The sequence below is a fragment of the Leucoraja erinacea genome, chromosome 35 (genome assembly GCF_028641065.1).
Source record: "Leucoraja erinacea ecotype New England chromosome 35, Leri_hhj_1, whole genome shotgun sequence".
NCBI lineage: Eukaryota > Metazoa > Chordata > Chondrichthyes > Rajiformes > Rajidae > Leucoraja > Leucoraja erinaceus.
Genome location: NC_073411.1, coordinates 2367802 through 2388264, shown reverse-complemented (window position 1 = coordinate 2388264; position 20463 = coordinate 2367802). Strand labels below are relative to the sequence as shown.

Below are 20463 nucleotides of genomic sequence, written 5' to 3'. Positions count from 1 at the left end.
TGCATTTTGGAAATCTGATTACAAGTTTTGTGCCATTTAGTTCAGCACTGTGATTTGATTACACTGTGTATGAAAAACACATTCGATGTGACCTTGTGTGGTGATCGTTGCATTATCTAATTGTTTTAAATGCTTTGTATCAATACACATTGATCTTTCATTGACCTATAAATCACTACATGGTTTAGGACCAAAGTATATCACTGACATGCTTCCACTATATAAGCCTTCTAGACCGCTAAGATCTTCTGAGACCAATCTGTTAGTGATTCCCAGAGTAAATACAAAACATGGGAAAGCAGGATTTAGTTACTATGCAACAAATAGCTGGAATAAACTTCCTGAAGATTTAAGACTTGCCTCAACTTTGACCACTTTTAAAACAAGACTGAAAACTTTTATGTTTACTTTAGCTTTCAGCTAAATCTTAACTACATTGCACTTTTAACTTTTGCACTTTTTATAATGCATTTTTAATTTTGCTTTTCTTTTCTTTTAGTTCTATTTTATTTCATTTTATTATTTCATTTTATTGTATGACATGTTTTTATGTGAAGCACTTTGAGTCTGCCTCGTGTATGAAATGTGGTATATAAATAAAGTTGCCTTGCCTTGCCTTGCCTTGCCTTGCCTTGCCTAATTGCTGAAAAAGGCAAAATATTCCAACTGTAAATTGCTGAGGCACGAGAAACGGCAGATTCTGGAATCTTGAGAAAAGCACAGAGTGCTGGAGGAACTCAGCAGGTCAAAGGTTCAGAAAGCAAATGTTCTTCTCCTCACAGTCCTGCCCATTACAAAAGTGAGGCCACATGCAAACTGGAGATACAGCGCCTCTATTCCACTTGGGTAGCTTACAACCCAAGAATATGAACATTGAATTCTCCAGCTTCAAGTAATTCCAACCCCCCCCCTCCCCTCCCCCTCCATTCCCATGACCACCCTAACCCCCCCCCCCCCCCCCCCCCCCCACCATGCAATCAATCGACTTTCTCTCATCTCACATCACCCCAGTCATCCTGCCCCTTTCCACTCCTTTGTAAACTCATCTCCCATCCAGAGTCCCCCCTTTGACTTTTATCCTCCCCCTTTATTCCCCTCCCCTTTCCAGTCTCTGCCCCCCGTCGCCCTCTACCCTCATCTCTCCCTCTAGCTTTACATTTTACTACTTGGCTCCTCATCCAACATCCATTTGTCCCGTCACCTCTAGACTTTATCACCTAGTCAATACATCTTCAAATCAAACCACCACCTATATCCACCCATTACTTGCTCGACTTGTCCCCGACATCCCCCCCTCCCACCTCGCCTCTCTTTTCCAGTCTCCTCTCCACTTCCTGCTACAATCAGTCTGAAGAAGGGTCCTGACCCAAAACAGACACAAAACACTGGAGTAACTCAGCGGGACAGGCGGCGTCTCTGGAGAGAAGGAATGGGTGACGTTTCAGGTCGAGACCCTTCTTCAGATGGTCTGTCGATCACCTCCACAGATGCCGTTGGACCCGCTAGGTTTGTCCAGCAGTGTGTGTGTTTTGCTAAAATTGCTGAGGCTGGGTTGAGCTTCTCCCAAAGTTTGGGGATTGAAAGCTATTGAAGAGCCGGTGAGCTTTGACCCGGTAACTGCAGCAATACTGGGCAAAATTGTAAACAGTTTAATACAGACCCTGTTCACGTTTTAGACATAATCACCCATTAGCTGAATGGGTAATAGCAGTTGCTGCAGATTAGTCTGGTCTGATGGACACAAGCTGCGTAATAACACATCGTTACTCCTGTACAGTTAAGATTTATTGTTGCATTATTGAAAAGTGCCCTTCAAACACCATCAAAACAGCCTGAAGCTGCAAAATGGAGAGGGAGATGATTGCTGTTTTAGATGCAATCTGCTTTGTGTTGTAAATGTTTAGTTAGCTTAGTTAAAACAAGTGCATGACAAACATTACCAAAAAGATGATTGCAGGACCTAAAAAATCAGAACTGATCTTAAAAATCCCGTTGCAATTTGCTGTTCTGTTGCCAAGCTCCCCGTTACTGCACACACCTTCCTGACTGGAAAAATATGTTGTTACTCTTATATCCCAGGAGCAACGATCCTGGACTTGCCAAGTTATAGTGTGATTCTAGCACCATCAGAGCAACAGCTCAATGTGATTTCATCACCATAACCACCACAGCCACCCAAGTGCAAAGAGAGATCAGAGGTAAATGTGGTCCCATCAAAGTGAAACAGGCAAACCTCTGCTCCAGCAATGACATTTCCCAATATGATGACATAATCTACATCATTTCTACAAGAACCCATGATTCATAAGGTTATAATGGTAGAAGAATTAGGCCATTCGGCCCATCAAATCTACTCCGCCATTCAATCATGGCTGATCTATCTCTCTCTCCTAACCCCATTCTCCTGCCTTCTCCCCATCACCTCTGACACCCATACTAATCAAGAATCTATCTATCTCTGCCTTACAAATATCCACTGACCTGGCCTCCACTGCCTTCTGTGGCAAAGAATTCCACAGATTCACCACCCTGTGACTAAAGCCTATTTCCCTCATCTCCTTCCTAAAAGAACGTCCTTTAATTCTGCGGCTATGACCTCTAGTCCTAGACTCTCCCACTAGTGGAAACATCCTCTCCACATCCACTCTATCCTGGCCTTTCACTATTCTGTACGTTTCAATGAGGTCCCCCCTCATTCTTCTAAACTCCAGCGAGTACAGGCCCAGTGCTGTCAATCGCTCATCATAGGTTAACCTACCCGTTCCGACATAAAAACATAGAAAATAGGTGCAGGAGGAGGCCATTTGGCCCTTCGAGCCAGCACCGCCATTCATTGTGATCATGGCTGATCGTCCCCTATCAATAACCCGTGCCTGCCTTCTCCCCATATCCCCTGACTCCACTAGCCCCTAGAGCTCTATCTAACTCTCTCTTAAATCCATCCAGTGACTTGGCCTCCACTGCCCTCTGCGGCAGGGAATTCCATAAATTCACAACTCTCGGGGTGAAAAAGTGTTTTCACACCTCAGTCTTAAATGACCTCCCCTTTATTCTAAGACTGTGGCCCCTGGTTCTGGTCTCGCCCAACACTGGAAACATTTTTCCTGCATCTAACTTGTCCAGTCCTTTTATAATTTTATATCTTTATATGTTCCTGGGGATCATTCTACAATGATGCAACTCTACATAGCAATAGGAATATTGAGTATGGATATTTAGCGTTGGTACTTACAGCTGGTATCCTGGATTGATAGATGTCTCGTCAATAATACAATCATATTCCAGACGGAACTCCTCAAGTTCACCCGTGTCTCCAAACGCACCCCACTCTGTGTTCACGCACATTCTCCCTTCTTCCCCTTCCACTAGCTCCACATTCTTCATTTCCTCCATGTAGCAAGCATTGCAGCCGGTGCCTAGAAGCAGAGGAACAGGTATGTTATTAGATCAAAGTTAAGTTGGCTGGCCCCGCTGTGCAGTGCTGTTCAGTGCCAAAGGCGATTTATTTTCGAGAAGATAGCAAAACCAAACCGCTGGAAACCTGAAGGAAGAAAGCAGAAAATGCTGAAAATACCCAGCATGTCAAGCAGTATCTGTGGTGAGAGAGAAAAAATAAAATTTCAATCTTTGGTGTTTCATCAGAACTTCGACACAAAAAAGCTGGTATAACTCGGTGGGGCAGGCAGCATCTCTGGTGAGAAGGAATGGGTGACGTTTCAGGTCGAGACCCTTCTGCAGACCAAAAACATCATGCATTCCTTCCCTCCAGAGATGCTGCCTGACCCGGTAAGTTACTCCAGCTTTTTGTGTCTATCTTCGGTTTAAACCGGCATCTGCAGTTCCTTCCCACACATATGATATGGGGAGCATATGCCGGTTTCATCATTAAACCATCCTTGTTTAATACTTGCATACTGAACATTTTTAATTTTAAAATAATACATTCACTGGAGTTTTCTGTTATCAGTAACATTTCACCAATTGTGGAATGTTTCAATTTAACCATATAACCATATAACAATTACAACACGTAACAGGCCATCTCGACCCTTCTACTCCATGCCGAACACGTATTCTCCCCTAGTCCCATACACCTGCGTTCAGACCATAACCCTCCATACCTTTCCCGTCCATATAACTATCCAATTTATTTTTAAATGATAAAAACGAACCTGCCTCCACCACCTTCACTGGAAGCTCATTCCACACCGCCACCACTCTCTGAGTAAAGAAGTTCCCCCTCATGTTACCCCTAAACTTCTGTCCCTTAATTCTCAAGTCATGTCCCCTTGTTTGCATCTTCCCTACTCTCAGTGGGAAAAGCTTATCCACGTCAACTCTGTCTATCCCTCTCATCATTTTAAAGACTTCTATCAAGTCCCCCCTTAACCTTCTGCGCTCCAAAGAATAAAGCCCTAACTTGTTCAACCTTGCTCTGTAACTTAGTTGCTGAAACCCAGGCAACACTTGTGGGAATATCATCAAAACCCTGGTGAGGGTTCAACCGACAGCTGCAATTATTGAAGGGCTTACTCCATCTGGCAGTATCAAGAAATTTATCTGAACCTAGAATATAAAAGCAGGGATGTAATGCTGAGGTTTTATAAGACACTGGTCAGACCACTTTGGGGGTATTACGAGCAGTTTGGGGCCCAATATCTGAAAATGCATGTGTTGGCTTTGGAGAGAGTTGAGAGGTCCTGGGGGCGATTGGGGCTAAAGTCTGATGAGCGTTTAATGGCTCTGGGCCTGTACTCGCTTGAGTTTAGAAGGTGGAGTGGGGCTCCCATTGAAACTTACCAAATAGTGAAAGGCCTGGTTAAAGTGGATGTTGAGAGGATGTTTCCATTAGTGGGTAAGTCTTGCACCAGAGAGCACAGCTTCAGAATAAAAGGACGTACCTTTGGAAAGGAGATGAGGAGGAATTTCTTTAGCCAGAGTGTGGTGAATCATTGGAATTCATTGCTACATATAGCTATTGAGGCCAAGTCATTGGATATTTTTAAACGGAGATTGGCAGGTTATTGATTGGTAATTGATGTTGGGGGAGTCCAGAACCAGGGGCCACAGTTTAAGAATGAGTAAGCCATTTAGAATGGAGGCGAGGAAACACATTTTTCTCACAGAGAGTGGTGAGTCTGTGGAATTCACTGCCTCAGAGGGCGGTGGAGGCAGGTTCTCTGGATGCTTTCAAGAGAGAGCTAGATAGGGCTCTTATAAATAGCGGAGTCAGGGGATATGGGGAGAAGGCAGGAACGGGGTACTGATTGGGGATGATCAGCCATGATTACATTGAGTTGCGGTGTTGGCTCGAAGGGCCGAATGGCCTACTCCTGCACCTATTGTCTATTGTCTATTGTAAGGGTGTCAAAGGTTATGGGAAGATGACAGAAGAGTGGGATTGAGAGGGAAAGATAGGATCAGCCATGATTGAATGGCGGAGAAGTCTCGATATGCCGAATGGTCCAATACTGCTCCAATCACTTATGAATATGTATTTCTCAATGTTAATCAGAGATTAACATCTGGTTTTCACTCCTTGATGTTGGTTGCCAATCAAATTCGCTCTTTAATATCCAGAACCTATCCCAACCAGTATTTCATTTGGTACCACGTTTTAGCAACAAGGTAATATCAGTTTCTGTGCTCTGAGCCAAGTTGTTAGAATCATTTCTTTTCTTAATAAATGATACAAAGTGCTGGAGCCACTCAGCAGGTCGGGCAGCAGCTCTGGAGAACATGGATAGGCGATGTTTTGGGTCAGGACACTTGTTCCAATGCAAAACGTTACCGATCCATGTTCTCCTGAGATGCTGCCCGACCTGCTGAGTTACTCCAGCACTTTGTGTCTCTTTTCATTAACCAGCATCTGCAGTTCCTTGTGTCTAGTCTTTACTTCTGCCTGGGGTTGCTGCAATGTCAAGTGAGATGGCAGATTCCATCTGACATTGGATATTCACCATGTTGATGGCCTCAGGCATGAATGTACACGGTGGCATGGGACTGCAGTAGAGGATGCTCTCGCATTCACATCTCCAGCAACACTGGCCTCTGGTGCTGACTGTGTGGAGTTTGCATGACCTTGCTAAGACTGTGTGGCTTTCCTCCAGGTGGTCTGGATTCCTCCCACAATCCAGAGTGCTGGTTGCTGGTTGGTCGATCACCTTCCACTTTTAGTGGGTGGCAGGACGATCAAGGTGGGGTCAAGTCAAGTCAAGAGTCAAGAGCGTTTATTGTCATGTGTCCCAGATAGGACAATGACATTCTAGCTTTTGCTTCAGCATAACAGAACATAGTAGGCATGAGTACAGAACAGATCAGTGTGTCCATATACCATTATATAAATATATACACACATGAATAAATAAACAGATAAAGTGCAAATAAACAGATAATGCACTATTAATGTTCAGAGATTTGTTTCATTTGGAGTTTAATAGCCTGATGGCTGTGGGGAAGAAGCTATTCCTGAGTGGAGGACTTAAGGGCAACATGAGAGAGAATTGGGTACTTAGAAAATAGGTGCAGGAGTAGGCCATTCGGCCCTTCGAGCCTGCACCGCCATTCAATATGATCATGGCTGATCATCCAACTCAGTATCCTGTACCTGCCTTCTCTCCATACCCCCTGATCCCTTTAGCCACAAGGGCCACATCAAACTCCTTCTTAAATATAGCCCATGAACTGGCCTCAACTACCTTCTGTGGCAGAGAGTTCCAGAGATTCACCACTCTCTGTGTGAAAAATGTTTTTCTCATCTCGGTCCTAAAGGATTTCCCCCTTATCCTTAAGCTGTGACCCCTTGTCCTGGACTTCCCCCAACATCTGGAACAATCTTCCTGCATCTAGCCTGTCCAACCCCTTAAGAATGAGAGAATTGGTTATAAATGAGTGTGGGAATGGGATTGACGGAATTGTTGTGAAAGACAACACAGACTTGATGGGCCAAATGGCCTCTTGTGAATAAAATATGAAACTACAGATCATCTCTCTGGTCCCGTGCCCTTGGCTATAGGGTGCATGATCATTCAGACTTCATTCCACATATGTTTCCAATTCTAATATTCTCCAATGGGAGCGGTCTGTTTCCGTACCTACAATCATTCCAACCTCACAGCTGTGGTCTTCATAGTAACAGGAAATCATTGTGGCAACTGTATCATTCACCATGGCAACCACATCCATTTCAAAGTCCTACAATAAAAGAGAAGTATTAAAATACACATTTCATATTCTCCAATTTAATTTAGTTAAGAACAAGGGATAAAACATGTGATTTATGAACCTCACACAATACTTGTAACTGCCCAACTCTGCTTATTCCTTTAGTTATATTGTCCTTTAGATACAGATGCACAACCTTTTATCCGGTGTTCCAGAAACCGAAAACCTCTGAAAACCGGCCATTTTTTCCAGGATGTTGTCTGCACACCAAATCTCGCGTTTGGCGGCAAACCTGACCCGAAACGACCAACGGTTAACCAAGGTCAGTACTACTGTAGCGGCTGCCTGGCTTCCCGGAGAAGCAGGGGGTGACACTTAAACATCTGTAAATCATTGCTTAAATGTTAGTCACTTAGTTTGGAGGGTTTTTATGTGAGGGGAGGGGAGGGGGGGTGAAGGGGGTAAACTTTAATTCTTAGTCCCCTACCTGGTCGGAGAGACGGGGAGCGGTCAATACCTTACCGGGTCGCCGTGCAGTAAGCTCCGCAGCGCTGTGGCCGCCAACTCCCAGCTGGGGCTGCGGGCGGCGCCGGTTGTAGCTCCGACCCCAGAGAACTCTACCCCTGGCTGCGGGCGCTCCAACCTGGCCAGCGCCGCCCGCGTGAATGGACGCCCGTAGAATGTTGTGATCTCGGAGGCGTCGCAGCGCTGGCGTACCAGCGGATAGCGGGTCAATGGCTTTCATCAGCCAGGGTCGCTGTGCGGTAAGATCATGTTGCAGCTGTATAAGAGATTTGTTAGCCAACATTCGCGGTGTTCTGGGGCTGCGGGCCCATGTTATTTGGGAGCGCCTCGCAAGCTGGGTAGAGTTACCGTGAAGTCGGAGCTACAACCGGCGAGGGGCTAGGCTATAAGGGGAGGGAGCCCCAGCTCCGCGATTATTTGGAGTCGCAGGACCAAGTAGAGGGGACTAAGAGAGGTTTAAAAATCCCCCTTCAATAGTTGAAGTACCCCACCCCACCACCACCACCTAAAATCCCTCCAAACTAACTGAATAACATTTATGCAATGATTTACAATGATTTAATAGGTCTCTGGGAGGAGGCAGTCGCTCACAAAGGGTTTCAGTGAATGCCCGCTGCTACCTAGTCTAATCTACGCTTACCAATCTTCCATTCGGAAATACGCAAAAACAGGCCGAAATCCCTTCAAGTCTGTCTGGTCCCACTGGAGGCAGATACAATTGGGGCACCTGTATGGCCAAAAGGGTCGATGAGGGCAGATGATGTTGCACATATGGATTTCAGAAGGCATTCGACAAAGTTCCACAGGGTAGCTGGTTTAACTGGATCAGGTTTGCCAGGGCATGGGATCTAAGGAGAGTTCCTAGCTGAATGGATATTCTAAACGTGGCATTCATGGATACATGACAGGAAGGGGTTTCAACCTGAAGGTTCACATCTCAGACTTGAGGCCTATTACTTGTGTGTGCTCTCAGGGTTTGTTTGCTCTTCACATTGCTGTTTGCATGCTATGTCAGTGATTTATTTAGACCTGTACGTTTCCAAGATAAGCAAGCAATGCAGATCCTCAAAAGTGTTGTGGACAGTGAAGAATGTGTCTAAAGTTGCAGCAATATCAATAGACAGTCAGCAATTGGTGCAGGAGTAGGGTTCGGCCCTTTTAATACACCGCCAGAATGTGATCATGGCTGATCATCCCCAATCAGTACCCCCGTTCCTGCCTTCTCCCCATATCCAGTGAATGGTACTATTTGTAAAGTAGAGGGATCTAGGAGTCTCTCTTGAAAGTGGCATCACAGGTAGATAGGGTGGTCAAAAAGGCTTTTGGCACATTGGCCTCATCAGTCAGAGTATTGAGTATAGAGGTTGGGAGATCATGTTGCAGTTGTATAAGAGATTTGTTAGGCCAAATTTGGTGTATTGTGTTCAGTTTTGGGCACCATGTTATAGGAAAGATATTATTAAGCTGGAAAGTGTGCAGAGAAGATTTACGAGGATGTTGCCAGGACTCGAGGGTCTAGGCTATAGGGGGAGGTTAGCAGACTAGGAATTATTTGGAGTGCAGGAGGAAGAGAGGTGATCTTATAGAGGTTTACAAAATCATGAGAGGAATAGTTGAAGTAAATGCAAGAATGTCCTTTCTCAAATTAGGGGACCAAAACTGCACCCAATACTCCAGGTGTGGTCTCACTAGGGCTCTGTACAACTGCAGAAGGACCTCTTTGCTCCTATATACAGATTGTATACAATCTGTGCATCTGTATGCTCCAATACAGATTGTAATATTAAAAAAGACACACAGTGCTGGAGTAAGTCAGCGGGTCAGGCAGCATCTCTGGGGAATGGGGGTAGGTGACATTTCGGGTCGGGACCCTTCGTCAGAAAGTTGGAACAGAGGAGGGACAGGTTGAAGCCTGGCTGGTAATAGGTTGATATGCAGTTTTGACACGCAGTTGGCTGGACAAAGGCCAGAGATGAGAAGCAGAAGGTTCGAGACAAAATGACTGATGAGTTGCAAAGTTGATTCCAATATGTTCCCTGCCACTGACATGAGTCTAACAAGATCATTGTTTATATCTCTGTTGTTTCTTAAACAGTGGCATCACATTTGATAGCCTCCAATCCATCAGTACTATTTTATCCCATCTCTGATTATTCAAGGATTCGGCCCCCACAACCTCCAGGGCAAGGAATTTCAAAGGCTCACATCAATCGCAAATGTGTTCCTCCTTTTCTGAGACTATGCCCTCTGGTCTTTGACTCTTTCACAAGAGAAAACATTGTCCTGGTAACAACGTTATGTTTCAATTTCACTGAGAGGATAGTGGGGTTTTGGATTGGCAGGAAGGGCAGTGTATTAATAGGTGTTTCAGGGGAAATCATTTTAAGTCTATGAGGAATGAATGGGAAATGGAGTTCTGAAGTTCAGTCTTTCAGTAGCTGACAGATGTCATGGATAGAATGGCCTTTACTCCTACCATACTAATTTTATAGACATTAGACAATAGACAATAGGTGCAGGAGTAGGCCATTTGGCCCTTCGAACCAGCAATGTGATCATGGCTGATCATCCCCAATCAGTACCCCATTCCTGCCTTCTCCCCATATCCCCTGACTACGCTATTTTTAAGAGCCCTATCGAGCTCTCTCTTGAAAGCATCTAGAGAACCTGCCTCCACCGCCCTCTGAGGCAGAGAATTCCACAGACTCACCACTCTCTGTGAGAAAAAATGTTTCCTCGTCTCCATTCTAAATGGCTTACCCTTTATTCTTAAACTGTGGCCCCTGGTTCTGGACTCCCCCAACATCGGGAACATGTTTCCCACCTCTAGCGTGTCCAAGTCCTTAACAATCTTATATGTTTCAATGAGATATCCTCTCATCCTTCTAAACTCCAGAGTGTACAAGCCCAGCTGCTCCATTCCCTCAGCATATGCCAGTCCCGCCATCCCGGGAATTAACCTTGTAAACCTACGCTGCACTCCCTCAATAGCAATATCTGATAGCAATATTATACAATATCTGATTTATTTTGAAACATTGAATGACCAGAGCATCCTACTATGAGATGCAGAGAATGCCAGACTCACCCCTCTCCTTTGAATCGCATCACGGAGTAGTCCAACCACATTGTTCCCCTCTGCTCCAGATGCTTTAAACCCCTTGGTCCAATTCAGAAGGATTCCCTACAAAGAAAAGCCAGTGTGAATACCATGCATTATTTTCCAATGGGGAATCCTCACGATATACTGATCCCTTTGAATTAGCCCAAGCAATCTTTGAAAACATCTATTTGTTTAAGAGGGAACTGCAGATGCTGGAGAATCGAAGGTTACACAAAAAAGCTGGAGAAACTCAGCGGGTGCAGCAGCATCTATGGAGCGAAGGACACAAAAAAGCTGGAGAAGGGTTTCGGCCTGAAACGTTGCCTATTTCCTTCGCTCCATAGATGCTGCTGCACCCGCTGAGTTTCTCCAGCTTTTTTGTGTAACCTTTGAAAACATCTATTTGTTTTCCGAAGCGTGGTTCGAAATGCTGTGCTGCTAATTTAGCTGCCAACTGCATTTTAACTGACATAGTCTGTTTAACCCCTTACATTACAGTTTGTTATAGGTAATGGTTTACTTGAAAGTACTTTTATGCACTATGTGAGTATGAGCGTTGATAATGATATGTTAGAAGGCTCTCACCTTGTCGATTCGCTCGTGACGGACAGGGAATGAAAAGGTAAATCCCAGAGAGAGTTTCTTGTGTTTCATGTTGTGCTGATCCAGGAAGTTGGAAATACACTTCGCAACGTAATCAAAGAGCTGTTAACGACATGAGGGCAATGTTAGTGAGGGTCACTAAAATCACAGAAAACATGACTGCAGAAATGAAGCACTTCATCATTTCAAGTCAAGTCAAGTCAAGTTTATTTGTCACATACACATACGAGATGTGCAGTGAAATGAAAGTGGCAATGCTCGCGGACTTTTGTGCAAAAGACAAACAACAAAACAACCAAACAAATTATAAACACAATCATAACACACATATTCTTTTACATAATAAATAATAGAAGGAAAAACATTCTGTAGAGTTAGTCCCTGGTGAGAAAGGCGTTTACAGTCCGAATTGCCTCTGGGAAGAAACTCCTTCTCAACCTCTCCATTCTCACTGCATGGCAACGGAGGCGTTTGCCTGACCGTAGCGGCTGGAACAGTCCGTTGCAGGGGTGGAAGAGGTCTCTCATGATTTTGTTCAGTAACTATATACTTCTGATATTGCTGTGGAATTAGTGAAAACAAATCAAGAACAAGTTGTACCACCAGGAGATTTTGTTTAAACCGAAGATAGACACAAAACGCTGGAGTAACTCAGCGGGGCAGGCAGCATCTCTGGATGCTGTTTCTTGTTTCGACCCAAAACGTCACCCGTTGCTTCTCTCCAGAGATGCTGCCCATCCCGCTGATTTTTTTGTGTCTATCTTCGGTTTGCACCAGGAGGTTGTTTTATTTTAAACTTATTTCCATTTTTACCAATCTGAAGCAATGGACAAGTTCGTCTCGCTAGAATTTAGGAGATTGAGGGGGGATCTTATGGAAACGTACAAAATTCTTAAGCGGTTGGACAGGCTAGATGCAGGAAGATTGTTCCCGATGTTGGGGAAGTCCAGGACTAGGGGTCACAGTTTAAGGATAAGGGGGAAATCCTTTAGGACCAAGATGAGAAAAACATTTTTCACACAGAGAGTGGTGAATCTCTGGAACTCTCTGCCACAGAAGGTAGTTGAGGCCAGTTTCTATGTCGGTCCTCACCATTTCAGCAGTGCCAGTCATGACGTCAGTCGGGATGGAGTACATTTGGTTGCTGGTTGAGATTTTCCAGCTTCTCTTTTCATCTTCGCCCACTTTTACCAACATTACCCTGAAATTTGTGCCTCCCAGGTCCACTGCCAGGAAATCGCCCACCTCTAGAAGATAAAAAGATAAAACTGACTCTTTTTTTAAAGAAAGGTCAGTTTATAAGTCAGCATTTTCTGATGCAAAGTTCAATCTTGGGAAATTTTAAAAGATAAGTCTCAAGAAGTAGAATTCAAGTTTTCTCACCATATCACTCCTTTGTTTCCTCCTACAACACAATACAATGCAATCAGTTTTATTCGTCACTTGCACATAAGTGCAAGTGCAATGAATTTGCCAGCAGAGGTACAATGAAAAAGAACACACAGAAACACAATAAAAATTTAACACAAACATCCACCACAGCATTCATCACTGGTGGAAGGCACAAAAGTTGGCCAGTCCTCCTCCATTTTCCCCCGTGATCGGGACCTCAACCCTCCGCAGCCATCACTGCGGGCGTCCAGATGTGTAGACACAAGGTAAAAAGTGTCAAGATTTACTCAACGCAAGTTGAATTCAAGTGATTTCAAGCTCTGTTCATCATCTTTGCTTCCCTTCTAAACTCTCAAGCATGTGAATATTCTGGATCATGCGGGTGAAAAACTTACTAACCTTAGTACATAAATCACCTCATTACAAATAGTACCATGTGTGATTACTATTTTGTATCTCACAGGTTTGAAATGCTCCTTTTTTTAATCACGCAGATGGAAATCATTGTGTGGGAAGGAACTGCAGATGCTGGTTTAACCCGAAGATAGACACAAAAAGCTGGAGTAACTCCGTGGGACGGTCAGCATCTCTGGAGAGAAGGAATGGGTGACGTTTCTGGTCGAGACCCTTCATCAGAGATCATTGGTAAGCTCCCTCTACTCATGGCCGAATATGGTCAAAGTTCTAGTATTCTTATCAAATCTAATCAAACTTATTTTTAACACTTACTCACATATGAATACTTACGTACTCATCTATTTATCTGCACCCAGTACTCAAATTCATCTTAAACCATGAGACCAGATTTCTGCTTGCTTGATGCTATTCTCATTTAAGTGTCAACCATTCAAGCTGTTTATTAAAGGTACACAAAAATGCTGGAGAAACTCAGCGGGTGCAGCAGCATCTATGGAGCGAAGGTTTCCTTCGCTCCATAGATGCTGCTGCCCCAGCTGAGTTTCTCCAGCATTTTTGTGTACCTTCATTTTTCCAGCATCTGCAGTTCCTTCTTAAGACCACACCTGGAGTATTGTGAGCGGTTTTGATCTCCTAGTTTGAGGAAGGACATACTTGCTATTGAGGGAGTGCAGCGTAGGTTCATTCCCCGGATGGCGGGACTGACATATGATGAGAGAATGGATCAACTGGGCTTGTATTCATTGGAATTTAGAAGGATGAGAGGGCATCTTATAGTAACATGTCACATTATTAAAGGATTGGACAGGATGCAGGAAAAAATGTTCCTGATGTTGGGGGAGTCCAGAACCAGGAATCACACAGTTTAAGAATAAGGGGTAGGCCATTTAGAACTCAGATGAGGAAACATGTTTTCACCAAGAGAATTGTGAATCTGTGGAATTCTCTGCCACAGAAGTCCAATTCACTGGATGTTTTCAACAGAGAGTTAGATCTAGCTCTTCGGGCTAACGGAATCAGGGATATGGGGTGAAAGCAGGAACGGGGTACTGATTCTGAATGATCCGCCATGATCATATTGAATGGTGGTGCTGGTTCAAAGGGCCGAATGGCCTACTCCTGCACCTATTTTCTATGTTGCTCTTTTCCCTCAAATATCTTTGAATACATTGCAGCCCGTCAAATTCATACCTAAACATAGAAACATAGAAATTAGGTGCAGGAGTAGAGGCCATTCGGCCCTTCAAGCCTGCACCGCCATTCAATATGATCATGGCTGATCATCCAACTCAGTATCCCGTACCTGCCTTCTCTCCATACCCTCTGATCCCCTTAGCCACAAGGGCCACATCTAACTCCCTCTTAAATATAGCCAATGAACTGACCTCGACTACCCTCTGTGGCAGAGAGTTCCAGAGATTCACCACTCTCTGTGTGAAAAAAGTTTTTCTCATCTCGGTTTTAAAGGATTTCCCCCTTATCCTTAAGCTGTGACCCCTTGTCCTGGACTTCCCCAACATCGGGAGCAATCTTCCTGCATCTAGCCTGTCCAACCCCTTAAGAATTTTGTAAGTTTCTATAAGATCCCCTCTCAATCTCTCTCTTAAATTCTAGAGAGTATAAACCAAGTCTATCCAGTCTTTCTTCATAAGACAGTCCTGACATCCCAGGAATCAGTCTGGTGAACCTTCTCTGCACTCCCTCTATGGCAATAATGTCCTTCCTGGCGGTGCAGGCTCGAAGGGCCGAATGGCCTACTCCTGCACCTAATTTCTATGTTTCTATGTTTCTATGTTTCCTAAATTTCCTGGAGTCAGGATTCTTCCCCACCACAGAGTCAAAATAGCTCTGGGTATGTTCACTCAGGACATCTTATATGATTCTGTCGAGGACAATCTAATCCTCTTTGTTCTTTTCAACTTGTCTGCAATTTTTGCCCATCGTTTGTTGCGACCATTGGCCATCCAGTGGAAATGTGCTTATCTAAGCTGTTCCAGCAGAGAATTATCAGCAATGGTTCCTCTGCACTAACTAACAGTAACTGAGTGGGCCAGGCACCATCTCTGGAGGACATGCATAGACGAAATTCAGACTGGAGTCTTCAGAAGGGTCCCGATTTGAAAGCTCACCTGCCCATGTCCACCCGAGACACTGTCTGTCCTGCTGAGTTACGCCAGCAATTTGTGTTCTTTCTTATATTTATGTTATTAGAAGCAATTGTACAAGCATAAAGCAATCGGCATAACAATTATACAATTTCCATACAGCTTCATTTTTAACATTTTATAAATTGATACATGGAAGGAAAAAAGGAAAAAGGAAAGAATGAAGAAAAAGAAGAAAGATACAAAAAAAACATCCCAAGCATCGGTTTTAAATTTGTGTTCAACCATTCTATTGTAAACAATATTCAGTGAAAGGAGACCATGTTTTGGAGAATTGGTCTGATTTGTCAGCCAAAACAAGCCTCATTTTTGTCTAAATGTAGTGTTTCGGTCATTTCAGTGATCCACATCTTCACTGTGGGAACTGTTTTTTTTCCGCAGTTATTAAGCTGTAGTCAAGGAAACGTCTTTGGAGTGTCGTTAACTTAGAACATCCCTCTGACATTCCTAAAATTATTAGTTTTGGATCTGACTCCAGTTTAATTTGAAGTGTTTTAGAGATGATATTTGATTTGAGTTGTGCTGGACAACTATCCCTGGTCTTCACTGACATCTTCAATCTGTCACTGGCCCAGGGTGTTGTCCCCACTTGCCTCAAGACATTTGTGCCAGTGCCCAAACAATCAGCTACAGGGAGTCTCAACAACTTCCGCCCAGTGGCACTCACCCCTGTCATTGCAAAGTGCTTTGAGCGGCTGATCTTGGCTCGTCTCAAAGCCAGCCTCCCCCCCACACTGGACCCCCAAGTTTGCAGGTCTACAGAGGACGCCATATCGGCGGCCCTACACTCTGCCCTGACCCACCTGGACAGCAATAACACCTACATCAGGTTGCTGTTCATTGATTTCAGCTCTGCCTTTAACACTGTCATTCCCACTAGCTTGATCACCAAACCCAGCGGACTTGGCATCTCCACCTCCCTCTGCAACTGGACACTGGATTTCCTCACCAACAGACCACCTCCTCCACTGTAACACTGAACACCGGAGTGCCACAGGGCTGTGTGCTCAGCCCTCTCCTCTACTCCCTCTTCACCCATGACTGCACCCCTAAGAATGGCTCCAACGCCATCATTAAATTTGCTGACGATACCACGGTAGTAGGACTGATCAGCGACAACGATGAGTCAGCCTACAGGGAGGAGGTCCAGCACCTGACAGCCTGGTGTGCCAACAATAACCTCGTCCTCAACTCCAAGAAGACGAAGGAGATTATTGTTGACTTCAGGCAGACCAGAGGAGGCAGTCATATCCCCATCCATATCAACGGGACTGAGGTGGAGCGCGTCTCCAACTACAAATTCCTCGGAGTACATATCTCGGAGGATCTGTCCTGGTCCCTCAACACCTCCAAGCTGATCAAAAAGGCGCAGCAGTGCCTTTACTTCCTGAGGAGGCTCAAGAAAGCTCACCTGTCCCCCCAGATCCTGACCAACTTTTACCGCTGTACCATCGAAAGCGTCCTGACCACCTGCTTCACGGTATGGTACAGCAGCTGCACTGCTGCGGACAGGAAGGCACTACAACGGGTGGTGAAAACCGCGCAGCACATCATCGGTGCCCCGCTCCCTGCAATGGATGCCCTCCACCGAAAATGGTGTCTGAGACGGGCCGGGAAGATCATCAAAGACCCCTCACACCCCAACCATGGACTGTTTGCCCTCCTCCCATCAGGGAGGCGGTACAGGAGCCTCAGGTCACGTACTAGTAGGATGAGGAACAGCTTCTACAACAATACAATCACACTGCTGAACTCGGAGTCCCGCCGATAGATTTCTCCAGTCTCTCCGTATACATTGTTTGCTCTGTATTTTTATTTCTATATTGCACTATTACTATGGACTGACGCTAAACTGCATTTCGTTGTACCCATACTTGTATCTGTGCAATGACAATAAAGTTGAATTTAATTGAATTGAATTGAATTGATTTGATTGCTTTATTGTCATTCAGACCTTTGTCTGAACGAAATTACGTTGCCTGCAGTCATACACAGTAACAATAAATAACAAAACATACAATAAACACAAATTAACATCCACCACAGTCAGTTCACCAAGCACCTCCTCACTGTGATGGAGGCAAAAGTCTTAGTCTCTGTCTCTTCCCTCCTTGTTCTCCCTCAGCACTGAGGCGATCGATCCAGGCCGAAGATGCCGCCCTCCAGTCCAGCGGACCTCCGTGGTGATGTCGCCGCTGCCGAAAGCCGGAACGCCATCTCCGCTCCGAGTCAGCCCGCCACAGCAACAGCTCCGAGTCCCGCAGCCTCAGCTCCGAGTCCCGCAGCCTGAGCTCCGAGTCCCGCAGCCTCAGCTCCGAGTCCCGCAGCAACAGCTCCGAGTCCCGCAGCCTCAGCTCCGAGTCCCGCAGCCACAGCTCCGAGTCCCGCAGCCTCAGCTCCGAGTCCCGCAGCCACAGCTCCGAGTCCCGCTGCATCAGCTCCGAGTCCCGCAGCCACAGTTCCGAGTCCCGCAGCCACAGCTCTGAGTCCCGCTGCCTCAGCTCCGAGTCCCGCAGCCACAGCTCTGAGTCCCGCTGCAACAGCTCCGAGTCCCGCTGCATCAGCTCCGAGTCCCGCAGCCACAGCTCCGAGTCCCGCAGCCACAGCTCCGAGTCCCGCAGCCACAGCTCCGAGTCCCGCTGCAACAGCTCTGAGTCCCGCTGCAACAGCTCCGAGTCCCGCAGCCACAGCTCCGAGTCCCGCAGCCTGAGCTCCGAGTCCCGCTGCAACAGCTCCGAGCCCTGCAGCCTCAGCTCCGAGTCCCGCAGCAACAGCTCCGAGTCCCGCTGCCCCAGAATATCAAATATTCCCATCCAGAACTTTTGTATTTTTATACCGGATGTGAAGGAATGGGTCACACTTTGTGGACAAGCTTTTCCCTTTGAGAATAGGGAAGATTCAAACAAGAGGACATGACTTCAGAATTAAGGGACAGAAGTTTAGGGGTAACATGAGGGGGAACTTCTTTACTCAGAGAGTGGTAGCGGTGTGGAATGAGCTTCCAGTGGAAGTGGTGGAGGCAGGTTCGTTTTATCATTTAAAAATAAATTGGATAGGCATATGGATGAGAAGGGAATGGAGGGTTATGGTATGAGTGCAGGCAGGTGGGACTAAGGGGAAAAAAGTTGTTCGGCACAGACTTGTAGGGCCGAGATGGCCTGTTTCCGTGCTGTAATTATTATATGGTTATATGGTGTTCTTTAAACTACTTTGGCTCTCAGTTCATTTAAAAGTTACCAACTTTGTTTTCCTTGCTGCCTATTTTTTCTTTCTTTATAATATTTTCCCGTTTTCCTCATTATTCTGGGATCTTGTGAACTATAATTTTTAGCAATTCAGCATTGGCATCAATTTGAAAGATTATTGCAAATTAAAGAGAGTATTGGCTATAAAAAGGAATAGAAATGTGAGCAAAATATCCTGTCTTCAAATAAATATATTCCACTAATCTTTTGGGCTATGGAATTAGGAACAGCACTTCATATAGTATTTCACTTGGGCAACTTACAACTCAGCAGAATGAGTATTGATTGTTCTAATTTCAATTGCAACCCTTACATTCCCTCTCTCTCTCCATCCCTCCCCCACTCTAGTCATCACTGTCTGTATCTACTCCTCACAGCCAACAATGGACCATTGTGTGCTCTACCTTGATCATCGTTGCTGGCTTTGATTTGTACTTTTCATATCTTTCATTCATTTGTTCTTTGTACCTTTTCCTACCTCTAGTTTCTCTTTCCCCTGACTCTCAGTCTGAAGAAGGGTCTCGACCCTTCCTTTTCTCCAGAGATGCTGCCTGATCCGCTGAGTTGCTCCAGCATTCTGTGCCTGTCATCATTATTATCAGGCAGCTAAAGCAATGAGTTGTGCAAAGACAAGATTTAATTGTTTTGATGCAGGTGTGGATATTAACGGCAGATTTTTTATACTTTGTTTATCAGGCTAGCACAGCTAATTCTAATGAAACAATAGACAATAGGTGCAGGAATAGGCCATTCGGCCCATTCAATGTGATCATGGCTGATCATCCCCAGTCAGTACCCCGTTCCTGCCTTCTCCCCATATCCCCTGACTCCGCTATTTTTAAGAGCCCTATCTAGCTCTCTCTTGAAAGCATCCAGAGAACTTGCCTCCACCGCCTGAGGCAGAGAATTCCCCAGACTCACCACTCTGTGTGAGAAAAAGTGTTTCCTCGTCTCCATTCTAAATGGCTTACTCCTTATTCCTGGTTCTGGACTCCCCCAACATCGGGAACATGTTTCCTGCCTCTAGCGTGTCCAAGCCCTTAACAATCTTATATGTTTCAATGAGATACCCTCTCACCCTTCTAAACTCCAGAGTGTACAAGCCCAGCTGCTCCATTCTCTCAGCATATGACAGTCCCGCCATCCCGGGAATTAATCTTGTAAATATCTAATAATTATTTGTTTAGAGTGTGCTGACACAGTTATTCAGTAGATGAATTGTTCTACCTGAACCATCCGGAGTTGAAAGTACATAAGTGGGTAACATCTTCACACTGGCTGTTCCATGGGTTTCCAGTCGGAGACCTTTCTCCATCTCCTGCTGTATTCGCCGTTTCACTTCCAGGAGCTCTTCCTTCCGGAGCTGAAATTCCGATAAAATTTGTTGCACCTACGAGAGAACAGACCATGCAGTTAATACAGGAGCAGGTGCAGCATATGCTTATGCACGTGGTACACTACGCCATTCACAAGTTGTGTTAATATGGTATAGGTCCACCACCGATATTCCGGCAACTGGTGGTCCAGCAACTCCAGTAATCCGAACAAATTTACAAGAGAGCAACCAATATCCCCCTTGGAAGCAACGCTGAAAATGTGGCATCTCGGCCGGGTGAGGCGGCCGATCTCGACCTCATTGGGACTTCCACAGCCCGGGCTTCCGATCGGCGGGTTGAATTTGACCCCTGCAGCCGGGGCTCTGGAACTCCGGGCTGGTGGGAGTGGATGGATCCGTTGCCATAGCCGACTGCACAGGTTTGTGTCTATCCTCGGTTGGAACCAGCATCTACAGTTCCTTCCTACACGTTTCACATCCCGGCAGCCTAGGTGGTCCATTCCGGTACTATTG

At 45.4% G+C, this 20463-nt stretch overlaps 1 protein-coding gene across 1 annotated transcript in view; it reads right to left on the bottom strand.

Annotated features, from left to right (window-relative positions):
• Positions 1 to 20463, bottom strand: part of gck (glucokinase (hexokinase 4)) — a 49533-nt gene that overhangs the window by 19876 nt on the left and 9194 nt on the right. The window contains 6 exon segments of the mRNA XM_055662203.1: positions 3233 to 3416; positions 7095 to 7194; positions 10778 to 10873; positions 11378 to 11497; positions 12488 to 12642; positions 19842 to 20004. Coding sequence (XP_055518178.1) covers positions 3233 to 3416; positions 7095 to 7194; positions 10778 to 10873; positions 11378 to 11497; positions 12488 to 12642; positions 19842 to 20004 — 818 coding nt within the window.